We start from the raw sequence: 16,420 nt of genomic DNA, 5'->3' as shown, positions 1-16,420 counted from the left end.
ATGATGCTCTGATACTCTCTAGTGGTGGTTTTAGGAGAGGGTCATTATGTGTAGAAGAAAAACCAAATATGAAGCAATTAGGCACATTCCTGAGGTGGTAAAAGTTGTTTATTTCTGATACAATGTTCTATATAAGTCAAGCTTTCACAGGTTTCCACAAAGATGTTCAATGGCAATTTGATGATCTAAAATGCAACACCGGTCCGAAAGATTTTTTTACGCAGCATGGTATCGTTCAGCACACCTTCAGCGTCGCTTTGCTTGATGTCTGACGTAGATTTTAGGTGTGGCCCATCCCTCAGGGGCTTTTTTCAGTCCCGCTCGCCTCCAGATTCTCGCAAGATCCTTCTCAAATCTAGTCTGAACATGACAAACAGCAAGCAGTCAGCAAAGCCCCGGTCAAAGTCTCTATGTGGCATTTGGTTTAAATGAAAATATTTCAACATGCATTATGGATTGTTTTTGCTAATAAAAACAATGTTATTAAGTTTATATATATATATATATATAGAGGCCCAGGCTGATTCAAGGCTCAGCTTCTGCTCCTTACAATAAAAATTCTCCACAGTAAACATGCTGATGCTGTACTTTTCCTTAGAACTGATAAACTAAACGTTCAGTCCGCTTCCCAAACGAGGCCTGACATACTGCAGACTGTCCACCACTACTGATAAGTACAAGATGTAGAAGCACATCCGCTCAGCAGTGCATAGATTTAATCACAGGCCTGAGCTGTAACTAGTACTGTTCATCAGGCATAAACATACCAGCACTACAATCACAGCTCCAGGGTGAGAAATATAGGTGTTTAGCCAATCAATGATTTTTTGAGGGGGGGAAAAAAGATAGGAAGATATGAATCTTGACTGCCCAAATATCAATTATTTTGCATTAAGTACAGCTTTACTGCACATTTATTTTCACTGCCGGAGTCTTTATATTTCTTTACTGTAATTTAATTATTTTTTTTATTTTTTATATATATATATATATATATATATATAAACATGAATTTAATTATTAGAGCGAGTATGAGGTCAAGAAGCCTATGTACCCCAAGTGTGAATAAAAAAATAAGATAAATTCACTCTGTCACACGTCATCATTTATTTACTATAAATATATTTGTTTATTTATCTGCACTTTTCAGTCTGCCCTATATTACTATTTGCACTTCTGGTAGATTATAAACAGCATTTTGTTGCTGTGTACCTGTACTATGCAATGACTAAAGTTCTATCTATCTATCTATCTATCTATCTATCTATCTATCTATCTATCTATCTATCTATCTATCTATCTATCTATCTATCTATCTATCTCACACTAATCTTGAAACTAATAATACAATCTTTCACCACTTTTTGCTCAATCAGATGTCATTTCAACTAATATACAATTAGTATTTAAATTATTATTGAGTTCAAATATGTTTACAATGTTTTTACTTTTGCTACCGCTATTAACTGATGCTAATTGGTGCGCCATCTAGTGGTTCAATGCCGAGACTGATATTTAGTTTCAGACAATAAGAAGTTACGGAACAGGATACAGTATAACAAGAGCTAAAGGAATTAACACCTTAACTGTTCCTTAATCAATCATCAATTATCGAATAGAGAAATATTCGAATAGAGAAAATACATCCAATTTTCTGTTCAGGTTATATATGGGGGGGGGGGAATCATTATTTGGGGGATATTTGGCTTATAAATAAGGACTATTTTCAGTTTTGTCAAATATAAAATGTGTTGTGTCAATTTTCCCGCATTGTGCAATTTTTGGTCGTTCCACAAAGAACCTGAAAGCTACAACTGGACGATATGACGACTGCTGACGTTATGATAAATAACATGCATTGATGAGACAGCATGGATAGTAATTTCTTATCTTTTTGCATTAAAAAAAGGTATAAACTGACAGGACACAGCTAATGTGTTACAGAGAAGTGGTTGTTAAGTGGTTAAGGCTTTAGGTTACTGCTCAGAAGTATCGACAAGTTGCCACTTTTGGGCCCTTGAGCAAGGCCCTTAACTCTCTGCACTCCAGGGGTTCTGTATCATGACTGACACTGTGCTCTGACCCTAGTTTCTCAATACTGCGAAGAAAGAATTTCACTGTGCTGTAATGTATGTGTGTTAAGTTAAAAGCACCTTTACTATTTTTTTTTTTTTTTTTACCTTTAATGTGTTAATTTAATACGTAATCTTAAAACTATAAAATCATAAATAAACATTTACATTTTTTTGTTTCATATAAGGTTTTTCCAAAAATTTCAAGAAATCAAACTTTAACATTAACAGCATATTATACAATTTGAAGTCATTTTGACATAAGTGCAATATGATAAGCACTAAAAGTTATCATCTTTGACAGTTATTTTAGTAGACTTTTACTTTGCCTTTATCCCTCATTTGCATTTTTACCACTACCTCTGAAAATAAAGGTAAAATATATTGGATATTTTAAAAACAAAACTGTACTATTAAGGTGATGAAAAAGTGAAGACTTCGAGTTTTGACTTAGTATTGACTTTGGGTACATAAACTAAATTATTACAGCGAACGTCACCTACATACCGGACATATTTCACTGAAACGACTGACCTGCTTTCTTTTATGTCGGCGCTCCAATATCCGCCTCCTCAGGAACTTAGTTCGTTTCAGCAGCTTCTTGTACTTGTGTCTGTTCATCTTCCTTCGCCGGATCTCCAACACGTTCTTACAACTCAGTGGCGTGGTGCCCTCACCATCCTCCAGCACAGGCACTGCCGAGGGAGGCACCACAACAGCCTGGTCTATTAGCTCACCTTCCTCTGCAGGGACAGGAGCTTCGAGAAGAGGGGGTAGTGAATAACGCAGGGAAAGCCAGCTTTCTAAAGGCGTAACGGAGAGTTTCCGTGGAACGAGGAGCTCCTCTAACTCTGGCTCGAGCACTGTCCATAGTTTAGAGGGCTGCTTGTTGTCAGTGGCTGATGTGGAGTATCTTTGCATATGATTTGTAACAAAGCTGACAGAACGGCCGTGTTGTAATGCATTGTGTACAGACTTGCACTGGTGTTGATGTGCACCTGCCAAGGAAAGACAACCCAAATCAAGAAATTAAGAAATACTAAGAATGATTTAAGAAAATCATTCATGAAATACATCAAGAAAAACAATCACCACACTCACCAGACAATCTGAGGAACACATTCAGCCGTGGGATTAACCTTGAGACAATCATGACCAGGTCCTATTGCTGGTGCACACTCATGTGTATCACGCGACTTCTCCCTTAGAAATTAATAAGTAAATAAAAGTGCATAAATGATACAGTAGGACAACAGAACAATAATTTGTCGTTTATGTCCTGGTTTAATGCAGTTAAACGTTTTAGAGAGTGAAAAATGTATTACTGTTGTTCCACAGCACAACAAGTATAATAAACTAAAAGCAGTTTAATTTTATAACACATGTTTCGAGGCAACTGTCCATTAGCCAGCTAGCTTAGCTTTATAAAACAATATCCAGGCGTTGGTGTTAAATGCAAACCATTTTAATCGTTTCATACATCAATATAAGACTGCATGAAATTAATCATTCGACTTATTTTCTAATGTATGACTTACTTTTTCAAAGGAGAACCGAATACACGGCTTCAATGTGACTTCAGAGACTTCCGGTCCGCCCGCTAACTTCTTCCTCCCATGTTTGTGTAATCTCCCTGGCAGTGGTTCCGGGACGGGAAAACGCTTCTGCTATACTATATTTTTCTGATAACTATAAATATGTTTCTGAACTTATAAATAAATTCATGCATAACTAGCAGCTTAACCAAATGGACCCACATCAAATTAAATGTCATTTACTCCTGACTCATGTCATTTATTTTAGCCAGTCTTTTTTTTTTTTCAGTTCAACCTTTCATTATTATCCTTTGTTCTTAATTAATTAAGGCGAACAAATAGTGCATAACAGAGGTGCCCAAACTTATGAAGGGCCAGAAACTATGAAGGGTCAGAAATCTAAATGAATTGAGAAACATTATATTCAAATTAAAATTGCCAATTTAATATATAAAAATAAATAATTTAATAAATAAAAAACATTACTATACTGTATAAACTATACTATACCACACTGCTTAACTAATGCAGATTTATTTTAAAATTTCTAGTTCAGTAAAGCTTATAGTAGAAAGAGATACAATCCAATTTGCTGTATAATAGAGTCATTACCTAATACAAATTTTCATCTAATGATAGACATAAAGATGAACCTAAATAATTTTTTTTTCATATATAGCATGGCCACATTATGGGTCACCAGAAGCCAACTTTGGCCCACAGGCTCTAGTTTAGGCATCTCTGGTGTATAGCTCTATATATCTCTGGTGTATAGTCAGCTTTTATTAAAATGTAGCATTTGTCTGTCTTGTTAGAGACATTTAGGCAATTTATTATATTTATATAAAGACTGTTTAGCAGCATCAGGGCCAAGTGTAGCCTGGATTTTAACACCTTTAAAATGTGCAAATGAGCAAAATAAAATCTGGACTGGGCCTTTAGAGAGGTGAAAAACTGTCAGATTTCAATCACAATGTAGTCATTGCCTTGTAAAATCTGAGAAACAGCCTGTAGTCTGTCACCTTTCACAAAGGTGACATTACAAAGGTACCAACGTTTAGACCAACGTCCTCATTATCACACGATTTATTTTGTCATTAAGGTCTTTTTAATTTGTCTGTCTAGTAGACGAAGTTATGTGGAAAGTTGTAATTTGGCTGTCACCAGTATGACCCATTGTTCTCAATAGCTCCGTCTACTGGTAACATAAACATATTCAACATTTGTGGGGCTATTAGGAAAAAAAGAAATGATAAAAAACACAAAATAAAATTAAAAAAAGTAGAAAAAAGATTTTGAATACCACTTGTATGTGATTGCATAAAAATGTAATAAGTCAAAATAAATTGTTTTAATAATTTAATGTGAAAAACAACCATGCACTGGGACTGCTGCTGAGAATGTTTCTACCACAAGATTTTTTTCTATTGTCTGTTTGTAATATATATATATATATATATATATATATATGTTTTATAATATATGCATATTAATAAAAAAAAAATCATTTATAGATGCAGTATATGACATCATGAAAAAAAAATGTGATGGCTGGCTCTGTTTTATAATTATTATAATTTTATTTAACACACCTATTATTATCTGGTGTGATCTAATGAAATGCATGCAGCAGCCAATTCGATGCACAACAAGCATTCTGGTTAGCAAGAAGTGACTTATGTGTGCAAGACTTATTAAGCAACTGCTACGCTATCCATTTTTTTTAACACATGGTATTTAATTGCTTTCTGCTTTGAGCCAAATGCGTCAGGTATTAGTATAGAAGCTCACTGATTATAACCTGTCAGGATTCCATTTAAGACATAAACATGTCACATTCCTTTTGAGCGTTTCAAAATGAAACTATGAGTCTATCTTGGTATTGTTTTATTTTGAAAAACATGTGCTTTGTCTGGTATTTGTTTAGGCAGTGTTTGGCAAAGAAAACAAGTGCTGCAACCAGTATAAACAGGAATTAGACAGATCATGTTGCCTAGTAATTTTCATATCCAAGTATAATGGAAAATGTTTCGGTTCTTATCACAAACAATGCCATGTGAATTTTATTTCAATTGTATTTTGTTTTAAGTTAAACTTTGAAATAGCATAACAGTAAAAATGTAAACCATCTTGTTCTTCATATTCTATTCACTCTGTATGTAGATTAGATTAGATTAGATTAGATTAGATTAAACTTTATTGTCATTACACATGTACAAGTACAAGGCAACGGAATTCAGTTCAGGTCTAACCAGAAGTGCAATAGCAGCAAGAGCAGGATATACAGTTTACACAAGTTACATAAATAAATAAAAAATGGTATTATAGGAGTAATTTACAGATGTGTATGTACTATGAACATAATATATGGCTGTTACTATAAATAAATTTTGTCACATACATATTACAGTATGTGACAAAAATACTATGCACCAATCCCCATAGAATTATTACATTTTATTTTACAATCACAGTGTTACTAATTATGCACATGATATCCAATTTATTTCTTTTGCTTAAACTTGGAGATTATCTCAAACATTTAAACGCTGTTATAACACATTTTGTCAAGCTTGCACATTTCAAGCCAGTAAACAAGCCAACAAGGCCATGACTGCGCAACATATTTATCAGTCCATGGTTCTCAAATATAGAGCGATGTGTATCTTAGCTTTCATCCCTCCCTCTGGCTCACACACCCCTTTCACTATAGGCTGCTTTTTTCACACTGCACTGTCAGTCCAGCTCTGTATGCCTGTATTAGTGCTGATGGTATTACACACTCATCTCATCACAAGACTTAGAGACCTGGCAGGACTTTCCAGATTAGTGGATCTTCTAGTTTGAATAGATAACAAATGAAATGTGACAACAGGTCAAATTAATCATGTTTAACTTAAAACGTCGTATAACATTGTTGTGAATTTGTTAAGATTTGAATAAATGAAGATAAGATACAACCTGGCATTAAGGTCATGTATTTCCCCTAAACCTTTCATTGAACAGGACTAAAATAAACAAATCTTGATAATATACACATCTGGATAATAAACATATCTGGATAATAGCACCACTTCTGGCCTGCGCTATCTTGGGTTTTGTGTCTTGTCTTCTGATGTCTTGTGTTGTCTTGTTCACTGTCTATACTGTTTTTCGTCTGCACTGTTTGCACTAGGTTGCACTCGATGCAATTTACGTAGCGTGTGTTGTGTTGTAGCTCTATGTTGTTGTTTAGTGTGGCACCAGGGTTCCCGGAGGAACGTTGTCTCGTTTTAACTGTGTACTGTGTACCACTGTGTATAGTAGAAATGACAATAAAAGCCTCTTGACTTGACTTGACTTGACTTCAAAAGAAGCTATATGTACAAAAAAAAAAAAAAAACTGAGAGGGTGGGGTTTCCATTGGACTTTCCACTGCTATAGGATTGCAAAATTAGGCACAAAAAAAAACATTTCGTAGGTGCAGCACATGACACATACGGTATGGTTCCGTGTTTATTTAGGATGTCAGGACAAATATACGGATCATAACCTTCGCAGAAGAGTGGACGTACCTTGACGTCATGGACAACACCCCCGCCTGGCCCATTCAAATCAGCGCCTGTGTGTTCGTGTGGGTTGGACACCAGCGACCCAACCTTCCTGACGTCACATAGCCGAGATACAAAATGCTCGTGTTTCCTACGTAGGTGCACTAGAGACGGATTAAAATAACGGCGTATGTAGTGTCCTAATGTTTCCCAGCCTGTAGTTGTAGACGGGGCCTATCACCCTGCCGGTCCTTGGGATAGTTAGTGCGCAGGGCGCTTATAAAGAAAGCCGGCTCGGCTGGTTCAGGCCGGTTTGTAAACTCTGCTGCTGCCTGACTTCCTTCAGATGAGTGTTTTAGTAGCCGGGCTGTAGGATGACACAGTGAAATGGCGCAGAAAGACACGTTATTGCATCTCTTCGCCGGGGGGTGAGTTCACCTTTATTTTTCATTTTTCATTTCAGCCGGTAAGATGGTTGTGTTTACCCAGGCAGCGCGTCTCTCCTCCCTGTGGCGCTTCCCCGATTAGCCGGCGACTTACCACATGTCGGCTCGGAGAGAAACCAGACTACATTTTAATTAAATAAATCAGTTGACTGTTTATCGTGTCGCCGTAATTATACGGATAATTGTGAAAACATTTTAAATGTTTTTGCTGTTTTACAGCAAACGGAATATCGAATGACATTGAGGTTTCAGGTCGCTAGTCAGGAATGCTAGCTCGTGGATGTCGCTGACTAGCAGCTAGTCTCTCTCTTTTCTCTCTTTTCTCTCCCTCTTTCTCACAAACATGCACACGAAATACGACTTTAAGATGTTATTAAAATCTAAACTATAAAGAAAAACTGTTTATCTATAATAGTCATATAGGAAGGATATGTCGGAAAGCTAGCACAAAATAAAGTTATAATGTGTGTATATTATATATATGTATTATAATATGACATTTAAACACCTACAGCTCAATACAGTGTACAGTACAAAATAGAAATGCTTTATGTAACATTATTTCTTCTATGGTTTTCAGTGCTACAGTGTTGGACTGGTTGTAGTCATTCTTTCATCACACTTTCTATTCTATTACAAATCCTTCCTTGGTCTCAGTTCAACATTGATTTTTAACGTGGACAATCAAGTCATCTCTGGGCATATATATTTCTAAAAAGCAGATTAAAAAGGTAGTTTTGTTCTTTGCGTATCCAAGGTCAGTCCCAGTGGAGCCGCCTGAAAGAAAGAGGATCCGTATCCCAGGATACCAGATCTTACGTCAGCCCTTTCGGTTTATTTCTTTTAACTTAGCCTTATTTGACTGAAATTTTGTAAGGAAATTTCCATTAAACCCCCCCCATTTTTTTTTTTTTGCAAGCTATTGTATAATCGTATGTGCCCTGAGGAAGTGGGAAATTCTGTAGACTCCTTTCTGAACACTTGCATGAATACGTATCCTTGAAATATAATAAATATGAGCAACATTTGTGGCTGCATCATGGGACATCATGTTATAAGTATTTTATCACCAGCTGAATTTATAGTTGTGTATGTTTATGGTGATATGTTATGAGATGTTTTATTCAAACCAAAAATGACTTGATTACTAAATCTGTCGTTTTTTTTTTGCTGTTGCTTTATCGATGTGACTCGGGAGGTGAGTGTAATGGTCCTAGATGAGACTATTAAAAAAGATGCCCAGCCCAATGGCAAATAGGTTGATAACCTTTCTTATGTTTCCACCTTCATGTATGTAGTCATGTCCTGTTTTCTTACATCACTCTACTTGGTGGTTGTTGTGCAACATGAAGTCTGCTCAAGTTCATGCCCTCAAATGTCTCCTGTGGCTCAGCCAAAAAAAAAGTTATTTTAAAGCATTTGGTTGTATAGAGTAAAAGGGCACTGGGACTGTGTGTAACTGTAAAATCAAATGTGTAGTTAGGAGTTCTTCAGAGTAGGTAATGGGTTTTTAATCTTCCTTCTTGTGCCTGAAATGCTTTGTTCCTCTTGGACAGGTCTGTTTTTAATCTGTCCCTTGTAATCCCGGTACAAAGCCGTAACAAGTTCGTGACTGCATAACTGTCAGTGATGAGTCCTGTTTTGTATATCCTTAGGGTTATTTGTGTGTGTGAGAGACACATTACTTCTACATACATACATGCAGTATCTTTTCTGCAAAACATACTGAGAGCTTTGTGTTGAGTGACTGATTTAAGACATAACTTCTCATAATGTGTAATTATGTAGGAATTGTGTAACTTGTATCGTTATTAATTAGTATTGTATCGTCGCTTTCAGGATTTCCTGCATTTTTGTCCTTTTTTTAAATGCAGTAGGTTGGGACTATCCAGTTACACGTCATTTTGTTTGTATATAATACATTTTAATAATATGTTTTTTGACCTTTGAAAAGCTCGAACCGGCTTACACACCCTATTGGTGTTGCAGACGTCTATCGTACGATGCCCTATGTTTAAAATGTTCATTTGATCCAACCAGTTGCACATCAGTGGGCTGAACTATGCCCTGCGAACTCGAGGGCACTCGGCTGATGCAAACACGGCAAAAATTGCGTCGCTCGATTCTGTAAACTGAAACATTGTCCACTCACTTGCAGTTTTTGCATTTAATTGCTGTCTACACACCCAGGTTCTACGTTTCCTTTTGTTTTGACTAGGCTGTTATTAATTTTGTATGGGTAAAACTGCCTGTACATACTCTTCAGTTTTGATCAGCAGATAAATGTTCGATATGACCTACGTCATGTTTTGTTGGTTTTTCAAAGGGTTCAGTTTGTTCTCCCTGACCTGTGTAACTCTCGAAACGGCAACGTTTAGTAATGTGCGCCAGAACCCTGACTTGCTGACGAACTTTTTCTGAGCTTCTTTATCACGAGGCAATTCATTTATCTATTTAACCCCCTTTTCTTCTTACTTCATGAGTAATAAGAATACAAGTCTCATAACTTTGTGATTTGTATTTTATTTTTTTAACCATGGTGTCCCCTTTTTTTACAGATGTGGCGGTACAGTGGGTGCCATTGTGACTTGCCCACTAGAGGTGTTGAAGACGAGGCTACAATCATCAGGACTTGCACTCAGACCGGTGTTTCAGGTGCAGCTGGGTACTGTAAGCGGCACTGGCGTGATCAGACCGGGACCAGTAACGCCTAGCCTTATGCAGGTCCTACGGTAAGCAGGAGCTTTTTAACGCCATGGGCAATTCTAAGCCTAAATGTGGCTTTATGTGCATGTACAGATTGTCTGGAAAATCTAAGCAAATCCGTTGATCTGAGTACATTGAGCAAAATGTGCAGATACGTGGTACAATGGCTAAGACTATGCATAGCGTGTAAGGGTAAAGATGTGGTTCATATGTTGTATATTCTCGATACAAAATTTTATTTTAATGAGTTTGATACCCTATAGAATGGGCTGTGGGATGTTTGTCATTTTCAGTGACTCGTCGAACGCAACACTTTGCACGGCATTTGCTGTATTGCTAATACTTTTTGTTCATTTCTTTAGTAGCTTTTATATGGTTGGTGTGCAGTTGAGTAAAGCTGGTCTTAAACTTTCTGTTATGTAAAAGATCAGAGATCAGAACAGCTCCCTGCAGTAAAGGACAAGGCAGCACTCATGCACAGCCCCACATTCTTTTCTGCCAGATTGTCACAGTATTCTATAAAGCTGGTGAGGGATGAGATGGTGTGTGTGTGTCTGTGTCCTTTTCTGGGAGGTCAGCCATTACACTCGAGGAGGGCTGGTGAATGCTTGGAGAAAGCCATGCTGTCACATGCTTTTGCTGCTCCGCATCATATTACTAGTAGCCTAGGCTGTTTCTGCCTAAACTTAAGGGGTGTGAGTTCCTTTTTTCAGCATTTTGTGGCTTATCTACTTCTCTTTTTTTTTTTTTTTTTTCCCCCCAATGAGGGCGAGATTATGATGAGTCCCATATTTTTGTTGTGGTCTGCCCGTTCCAAGAAACGGGCCGTGTTATGAGATGATTAAATGCTTCCTTGTGATTTCCCCATTGTTAAACGTTGATAGAGTTCTGGGTAAATGTGCTTCATGAAGAGGGTCAGGCGTGAGATGCGTGTAATGGACTTTGTCAGGGTTTATCATTGTTTAGCCTGTTGAATACCTTGGTTACAAGGTTCCTTTGGTGACATACTAGCATTCTTGTTTTTCTGTAATAAATGAAAGTTTTGTTTCTCATCTGTAGGCTATAATTTGGATAACCTTATTTCTAGAGTTTGAGTATTTAGAGATTCTTAGAGAGTTTTAGGAGATGGTTTAGAGAAATGTATTGGGACAAGTAGCATTTATAGTTGAGAAGCATTGCACATGGAGGGAAATGGTTTCAAACCAGTACATCTTAAAACGTTTTCTTTTCTGGTCTAGCTTTTAAATATAATTAAATATAGGTTTTTTTCTAAAGAAACACTGTACCATCAGCAATATTGAATTTCAAGCTATTACTCTGGAATTAATAGTGAATGGTGTGGACACAAACATTGGGTGGCCTGTAAAGATAACCTTTTAGATCTACAATGATTATACAGTGAACCAAGATGACCGAGCTCATGTTTACTCGTGTACTAGATGATTAACTTTACTTACAATGCAAGTTTACAAGTTTGCCATGGGCTAAGTACAAATCAGTTCTGTGTAACTTTTAATGTATAATGTGCAACATTTTTTATTTTTATTTTTTTTCTTCTTCGACCAGGTCAATTTTGCAAAAAGAAGGACCAAGTTCGCTGTTCCGAGGACTGGGTCCAAATCTGGTTGGCGTTGCGCCTTCTAGGTAAAAAAGTAAATCCTGTTCTAACAAACTGATCCTTGTGCAGTATAAGCTTCGTGCTCTGTAGTGTTTCAATGGCTTTTTTCTAATTCACATGATTCTAAAAAAATTGAAGGATTGATTTCTATACATAAATACAAAAAAAAAATCTAAACTAAGTGTGTACACTAACAGTATAGAGACATGTAATATTTAACATGTTTGTGTTTAATACATATACTTTTAAATTGCAAACTATAACTGCAGGAAGACACTTTAGCTGGAAAGATGTCATTTTAACGACATGTGTATATTAACTATAGGTATAGCATATTTATAGGCTTTATAACTTGCAACCTATAGCTAATATCAAACCTGGGTAAATAGACCCACTTAGATAATGAGGGTCTGAGCAATAGAGCATTTGGAATGGTTGTGAATATCTCCAGCTGGTTTTTGTGTTTAAAAAACACATGAAAAAACAACCAGTGTGGAACAGACAGTTCTGTAGAATGTAGACACCAGAGAGAGAGAGAGTGTGTGAGAAAACTTGGCAGGCTTTTAGCAGTCCTTCCTTTTAAGAAAAAGAATTAAGCTCTTTGGCTATGCAGGCTGTGACAGAGCACACAGACATAATGTTCCCCTTGCTTTATCTACAATGTTTTTCTGTTTTGTTTTCCAGGGCAATATATTTTGCGGCGTATTCTAAGTCAAAAGAGACCTTCAATGGCATCTTTGTGCCAAACAGTGGAGCAGTGCACATGTTTGCAGCTGGCTTTGCAGGTGAGATACTCTAAGCTGTTATACTTAAGGGGCTTCGAACCACAGCCTTCACTGCCTATGAATTAAAAAAAGTTATTACAAATAATTGTTAAACACTAGCTGCCCCATCATACTAAACTGAATCAATCTGATTACCCCACATTCTCCACTTTACCTTTTTTTTACACCACAGTTTAATTCCACATGTTTTAGGGTAGTAAATGGAAAAAGCTAATAAAAACAAAATAAAGATATGCAGCAGATTTTAGGCACATTATTTTTTCACTATCTCCAAAAAAAAAATTTATGCTGCTGTAAAAAAAAAAAAAAAAAAAAAAAAAAAAAAGCTTATTGAGAAACAATATATAAAACTTTATAAAACATAAAGAGAAAATGAAAGAAATGCATACAGAATTTAAAGTGCAGAGCCACCAGTTAAACAGACCTGTTATCTTATTTTAATGATAGTTGCTTTTCAGCCTCTGGATTAAAGACCATTTTTGAAAATTTGAAATCCATGTGCTCGCTATTAGTAGTATGTTTGTTTTCTTCTTTATTTAATAAACTTGTATTCAGGGGAAGGAAAGTACATTTATTTATTGTAATTATGTTTTCATATTTATGTATACATTATATATATATATATAATTTTTTTTTTTTTTTTTCCTCTTCCTTCCCCAGCGTTTGTAACGAACTCCCTGATGAACCCCATCTGGATGGTCAAAACCAGAATGCAGCTTGAAAAGAAGTATGTTTATACTCCAGAAACAGAACAGAAATTTGTAGGACAGGTTGTACCCAACACTCTGTTTGGCACCGTAAACTGCACGTGTCTAACGTGCAGATTTTGAGGGGTGTCTAAAAGTCATTAACATGATCCTGCTGTTATTTGACTGTTGCAGTAATGAACATGTGACTCGGAAGGCCAGCAGTATAAATATCACTCTCGCTGTGCCAATCGTAGCTTAAATGACACGAGATATTTTTATCACTGCATGAGCCAGTGCAGCCTTGAGGGTCACAAGAGTACAGCTTGTTCTGAAGTCCTTATTTAAATATAGTCCTGTAATGAAAATCCCTATCCCTTCCACACTGCCATAACATAATGTATAACCAGGAAAAAGAGTACAGCCATATTTTCCCTCCTGCTACACCTAGTCCAGTCAACCTGAATATTAGAGATGCCATTTGGGAACTGTAGCCTGTTTTACAGTCATCCACATTACACAGTTAACCTAATTAAAGTGGAGAATGTACTAATTAACCGCTTTTCCGTCAGGGCACGAGGAGAGAAGAAGATGAACGCGCTGCAGTGTGCACGTTACGTGTACAGGACGGAAGGCTTACGAGGCTTCTACCGAGGCCTCACCGCGTCCTACGCCGGAATCTCTGAGACCATGATTTGCTTCCTCATCTACGAGACACTTAAAAAGCGCATAGCGGAGAATCGGCCCATGTCAGCCAACAGCGACGGAGAGAAAAGAGCCTCGGACTTCCTGAGCCTTATGTTAGCAGCTGCTTTTGCCAAAGGCTGTGCCTCTTGCGTAGCATATCCACATGGTATGGGACTCTCCTAAATTTCTGTCTATAAATTAAACACACTATACAATAATAAAAAAAAAAAAAAAAAAACACACCCCCCCAACACATTATCACACTGAAAAAACTTGCATCTTTTATATACAGTATAAGGGTCATGTCAACAATGCAGTATGCTGATTAGCGAGTGACCCTTGTTCTTTATATAACTGTACTTTCTCATATCACACATCCTACATTCAGCAGTTTTTTTTTTTTTGAATTAAGTGTTTTTTTTCTTTTCTTTCCATGCTGTCATCTGACTCCCCATGTTTCCTGTCTCTCCCCAGAGGTCATCCGGACGAGGCTGAGAGAAGAGGGCAGCAAATACAAATATTTTTTTCAAACGGCTCGTCTGGTAGCAGTGGAGGAGGGCTATGCTGCTTTTTATAGAGGACTCATTCCACAGCTCTTTAGGCAAATTCCCAACACCGCTATAGTTCTCTCCACCTATGAGCTCATTGTCTACTTGCTGGGGCAGCCCTCCAAATAAAGCCCAGTATAAATTGCACAAAAAGACTTTTGAACCTGCAATTAAAGTTGGAGAAAATTAACCCTTTTGTGACACTGTTTTTACCTGAGGATGCAGTAGGATGCATTTTGATGGTAGAATCCAAAGACTTTTTTTTATTTGGATGCATACATATTACTAGCTGCAAAAGAAAAGAAATTACGTTTATCCTGCATCCTAACAAACGTTTTAATTTCGGATAATGGAGATATGTAATATGGTACGCATGTAACATGTTAATAATGCATCGATGTACAGAAAGAGGTCATCCCATAGCACATAGTGATATTAAGTTAACTAAATTATTCTTATTTTATTTTTTTAGTTGTAGTTTAAAATTTTGGTCATGGTTCTGTTCGGTTGGCTGCTTTACCTCGCCAAAGATTTTGAAGCTGAACTCTCCAGTGGATCCTTTTGTCCTGAATGGAAAGGATGCTGGTATAAAGACCTGAAGGAGAAGTCTTTGGCACAAATTGTAAAACTGTGATGTTGCAGTAGTTTTCTTGGTTTCACGTTCATTGTGTAGTGATCTTAGTTGTTAATGTTATTTACTGTTCTGTTTGTGATGGTTGTGTTTTACAGTAAAAGGGAAATAAGAATACAATCAGTCGTTGAATAAAATTAATGCTGAACACAACTACTTTTCTTTTAGTTATGTTTTGAAACCTTTTAAAATTAAGCTCATGAAGCTCCTCATTACAGGCTCCTGTACTTCATTAAACAGTGTCTTTGACTAGCATACAGTGCCCTTGATACAGTTACCTGCACAAAGTCTTCAGTCTAATTGGTTTTAAATGGCAAAGCTCATGGGTCTGTTCTGTGCCCCAGGGGCTACTTATTCCAATCATTTAACATTCTCTATTAATTCATTATAAATGCATGAGCTGCATGTCTACACAGTTAATTCTAAATTATTGACATTCATTATGCCGAACCGGTTTACCCAATTATGATTAGATCTTCTCATTTCTAAACTGTAATTTTTTGGATCTATAAAAAAAAAAAAAAAGGAAACATGATTATATTAAAGTTTACCTTGTTTATACAATTATTTGCATGTTGTCAGTAAAAAAAATGCAGTGGCATTGTATGTATTTAGTGTGTAAAACCTTAACTAACACATCCATTCTTTTTTTTATTATTATTATTATTTAACCTTATATACTTTTGAGTTAAGGAGGGTTCAGTAAATTCAGGTAGCCTGAAAGTTTTTTCTTAAGATTTGTGTTTCCCCCCCAGATAAACAAATTAAGTAACTTGAGAGTCTTTAGAGGAGCATTTTATATCTGTTTCTGTCTGCATTGGATATTGAAATCTAATTCATTATGACTAAATATTCAGAAATCTTTATCAATCTGTTAACAATGAATCCTATCCAGCCAAAAATGAGCATAGCTGCTTTAGCTGTGTTAGAATCGTTGTGGGTCCAGAGTCTATCTAGGAACATTATAAGCCTGGAATGAACCTGAGATGAGCCAGCAATGCCACACAGGCTGATATGCATGCAAACATTAATTCACACTTCAGAGATCATTTACAGTCGCCTACTGGTATGTTTTTGAAAGACAACCGGAGAACCCCAGAGGAAGCCCACATGGACATGAGGAGAATGTGCAAATCTCACACGCAGACAGTAACCCGAACTCAGAACTGAAGAAGG

General features: G+C 36.6%; 2 protein-coding genes across 2 annotated transcripts; one reads left to right on the top strand and one right to left on the bottom strand.

The window, feature by feature from the left end:
- Positions 1–90: 90 nt before the first annotated feature.
- aurkaip1 (aurora kinase A interacting protein 1) lies at positions 91–3,743 on the bottom strand. The gene is made up of 4 exons (XM_083570599.1): positions 3,611–3,743; positions 3,174–3,275; positions 2,607–3,070; positions 91–360 (listed from the first exon to the last, which is right to left on the bottom strand). Exons 2-4 carry the CDS (start codon positions 3,223–3,225, stop codon positions 247–249), a joined length of 630 nt encoding a protein of 209 aa, XP_083426725.1. The 5' UTR covers positions 3,226–3,275; positions 3,611–3,743; the 3' UTR covers positions 91–246.
- Positions 3,744–7,256: 3,513 nt separating this feature from the next.
- On the top strand, positions 7,257–15,397 carry slc25a33 (solute carrier family 25 member 33). The gene is made up of 7 exons (XM_083569933.1): positions 7,257–7,565; positions 10,142–10,315; positions 11,856–11,933; positions 12,592–12,692; positions 13,353–13,419; positions 13,951–14,231; positions 14,540–15,397. Exons 1-7 carry the CDS (start codon positions 7,525–7,527, stop codon positions 14,740–14,742), a joined length of 945 nt encoding a protein of 314 aa, XP_083426059.1. The 5' UTR covers positions 7,257–7,524; the 3' UTR covers positions 14,743–15,397.
- Positions 15,398–16,420: the final 1,023 nt, after the last annotated feature.

Source organism: Silurus aristotelis (assembly GCF_946808225.1).
Source record: "Silurus aristotelis genome assembly, chromosome: 19".
NCBI classification, from domain to species: domain Eukaryota; kingdom Metazoa; phylum Chordata; class Actinopteri; order Siluriformes; family Siluridae; genus Silurus; species Silurus aristotelis.
Note: the sequence above shows the minus strand (reverse complement) of the source record. Positions and strands in the feature narration are given on the sequence as shown.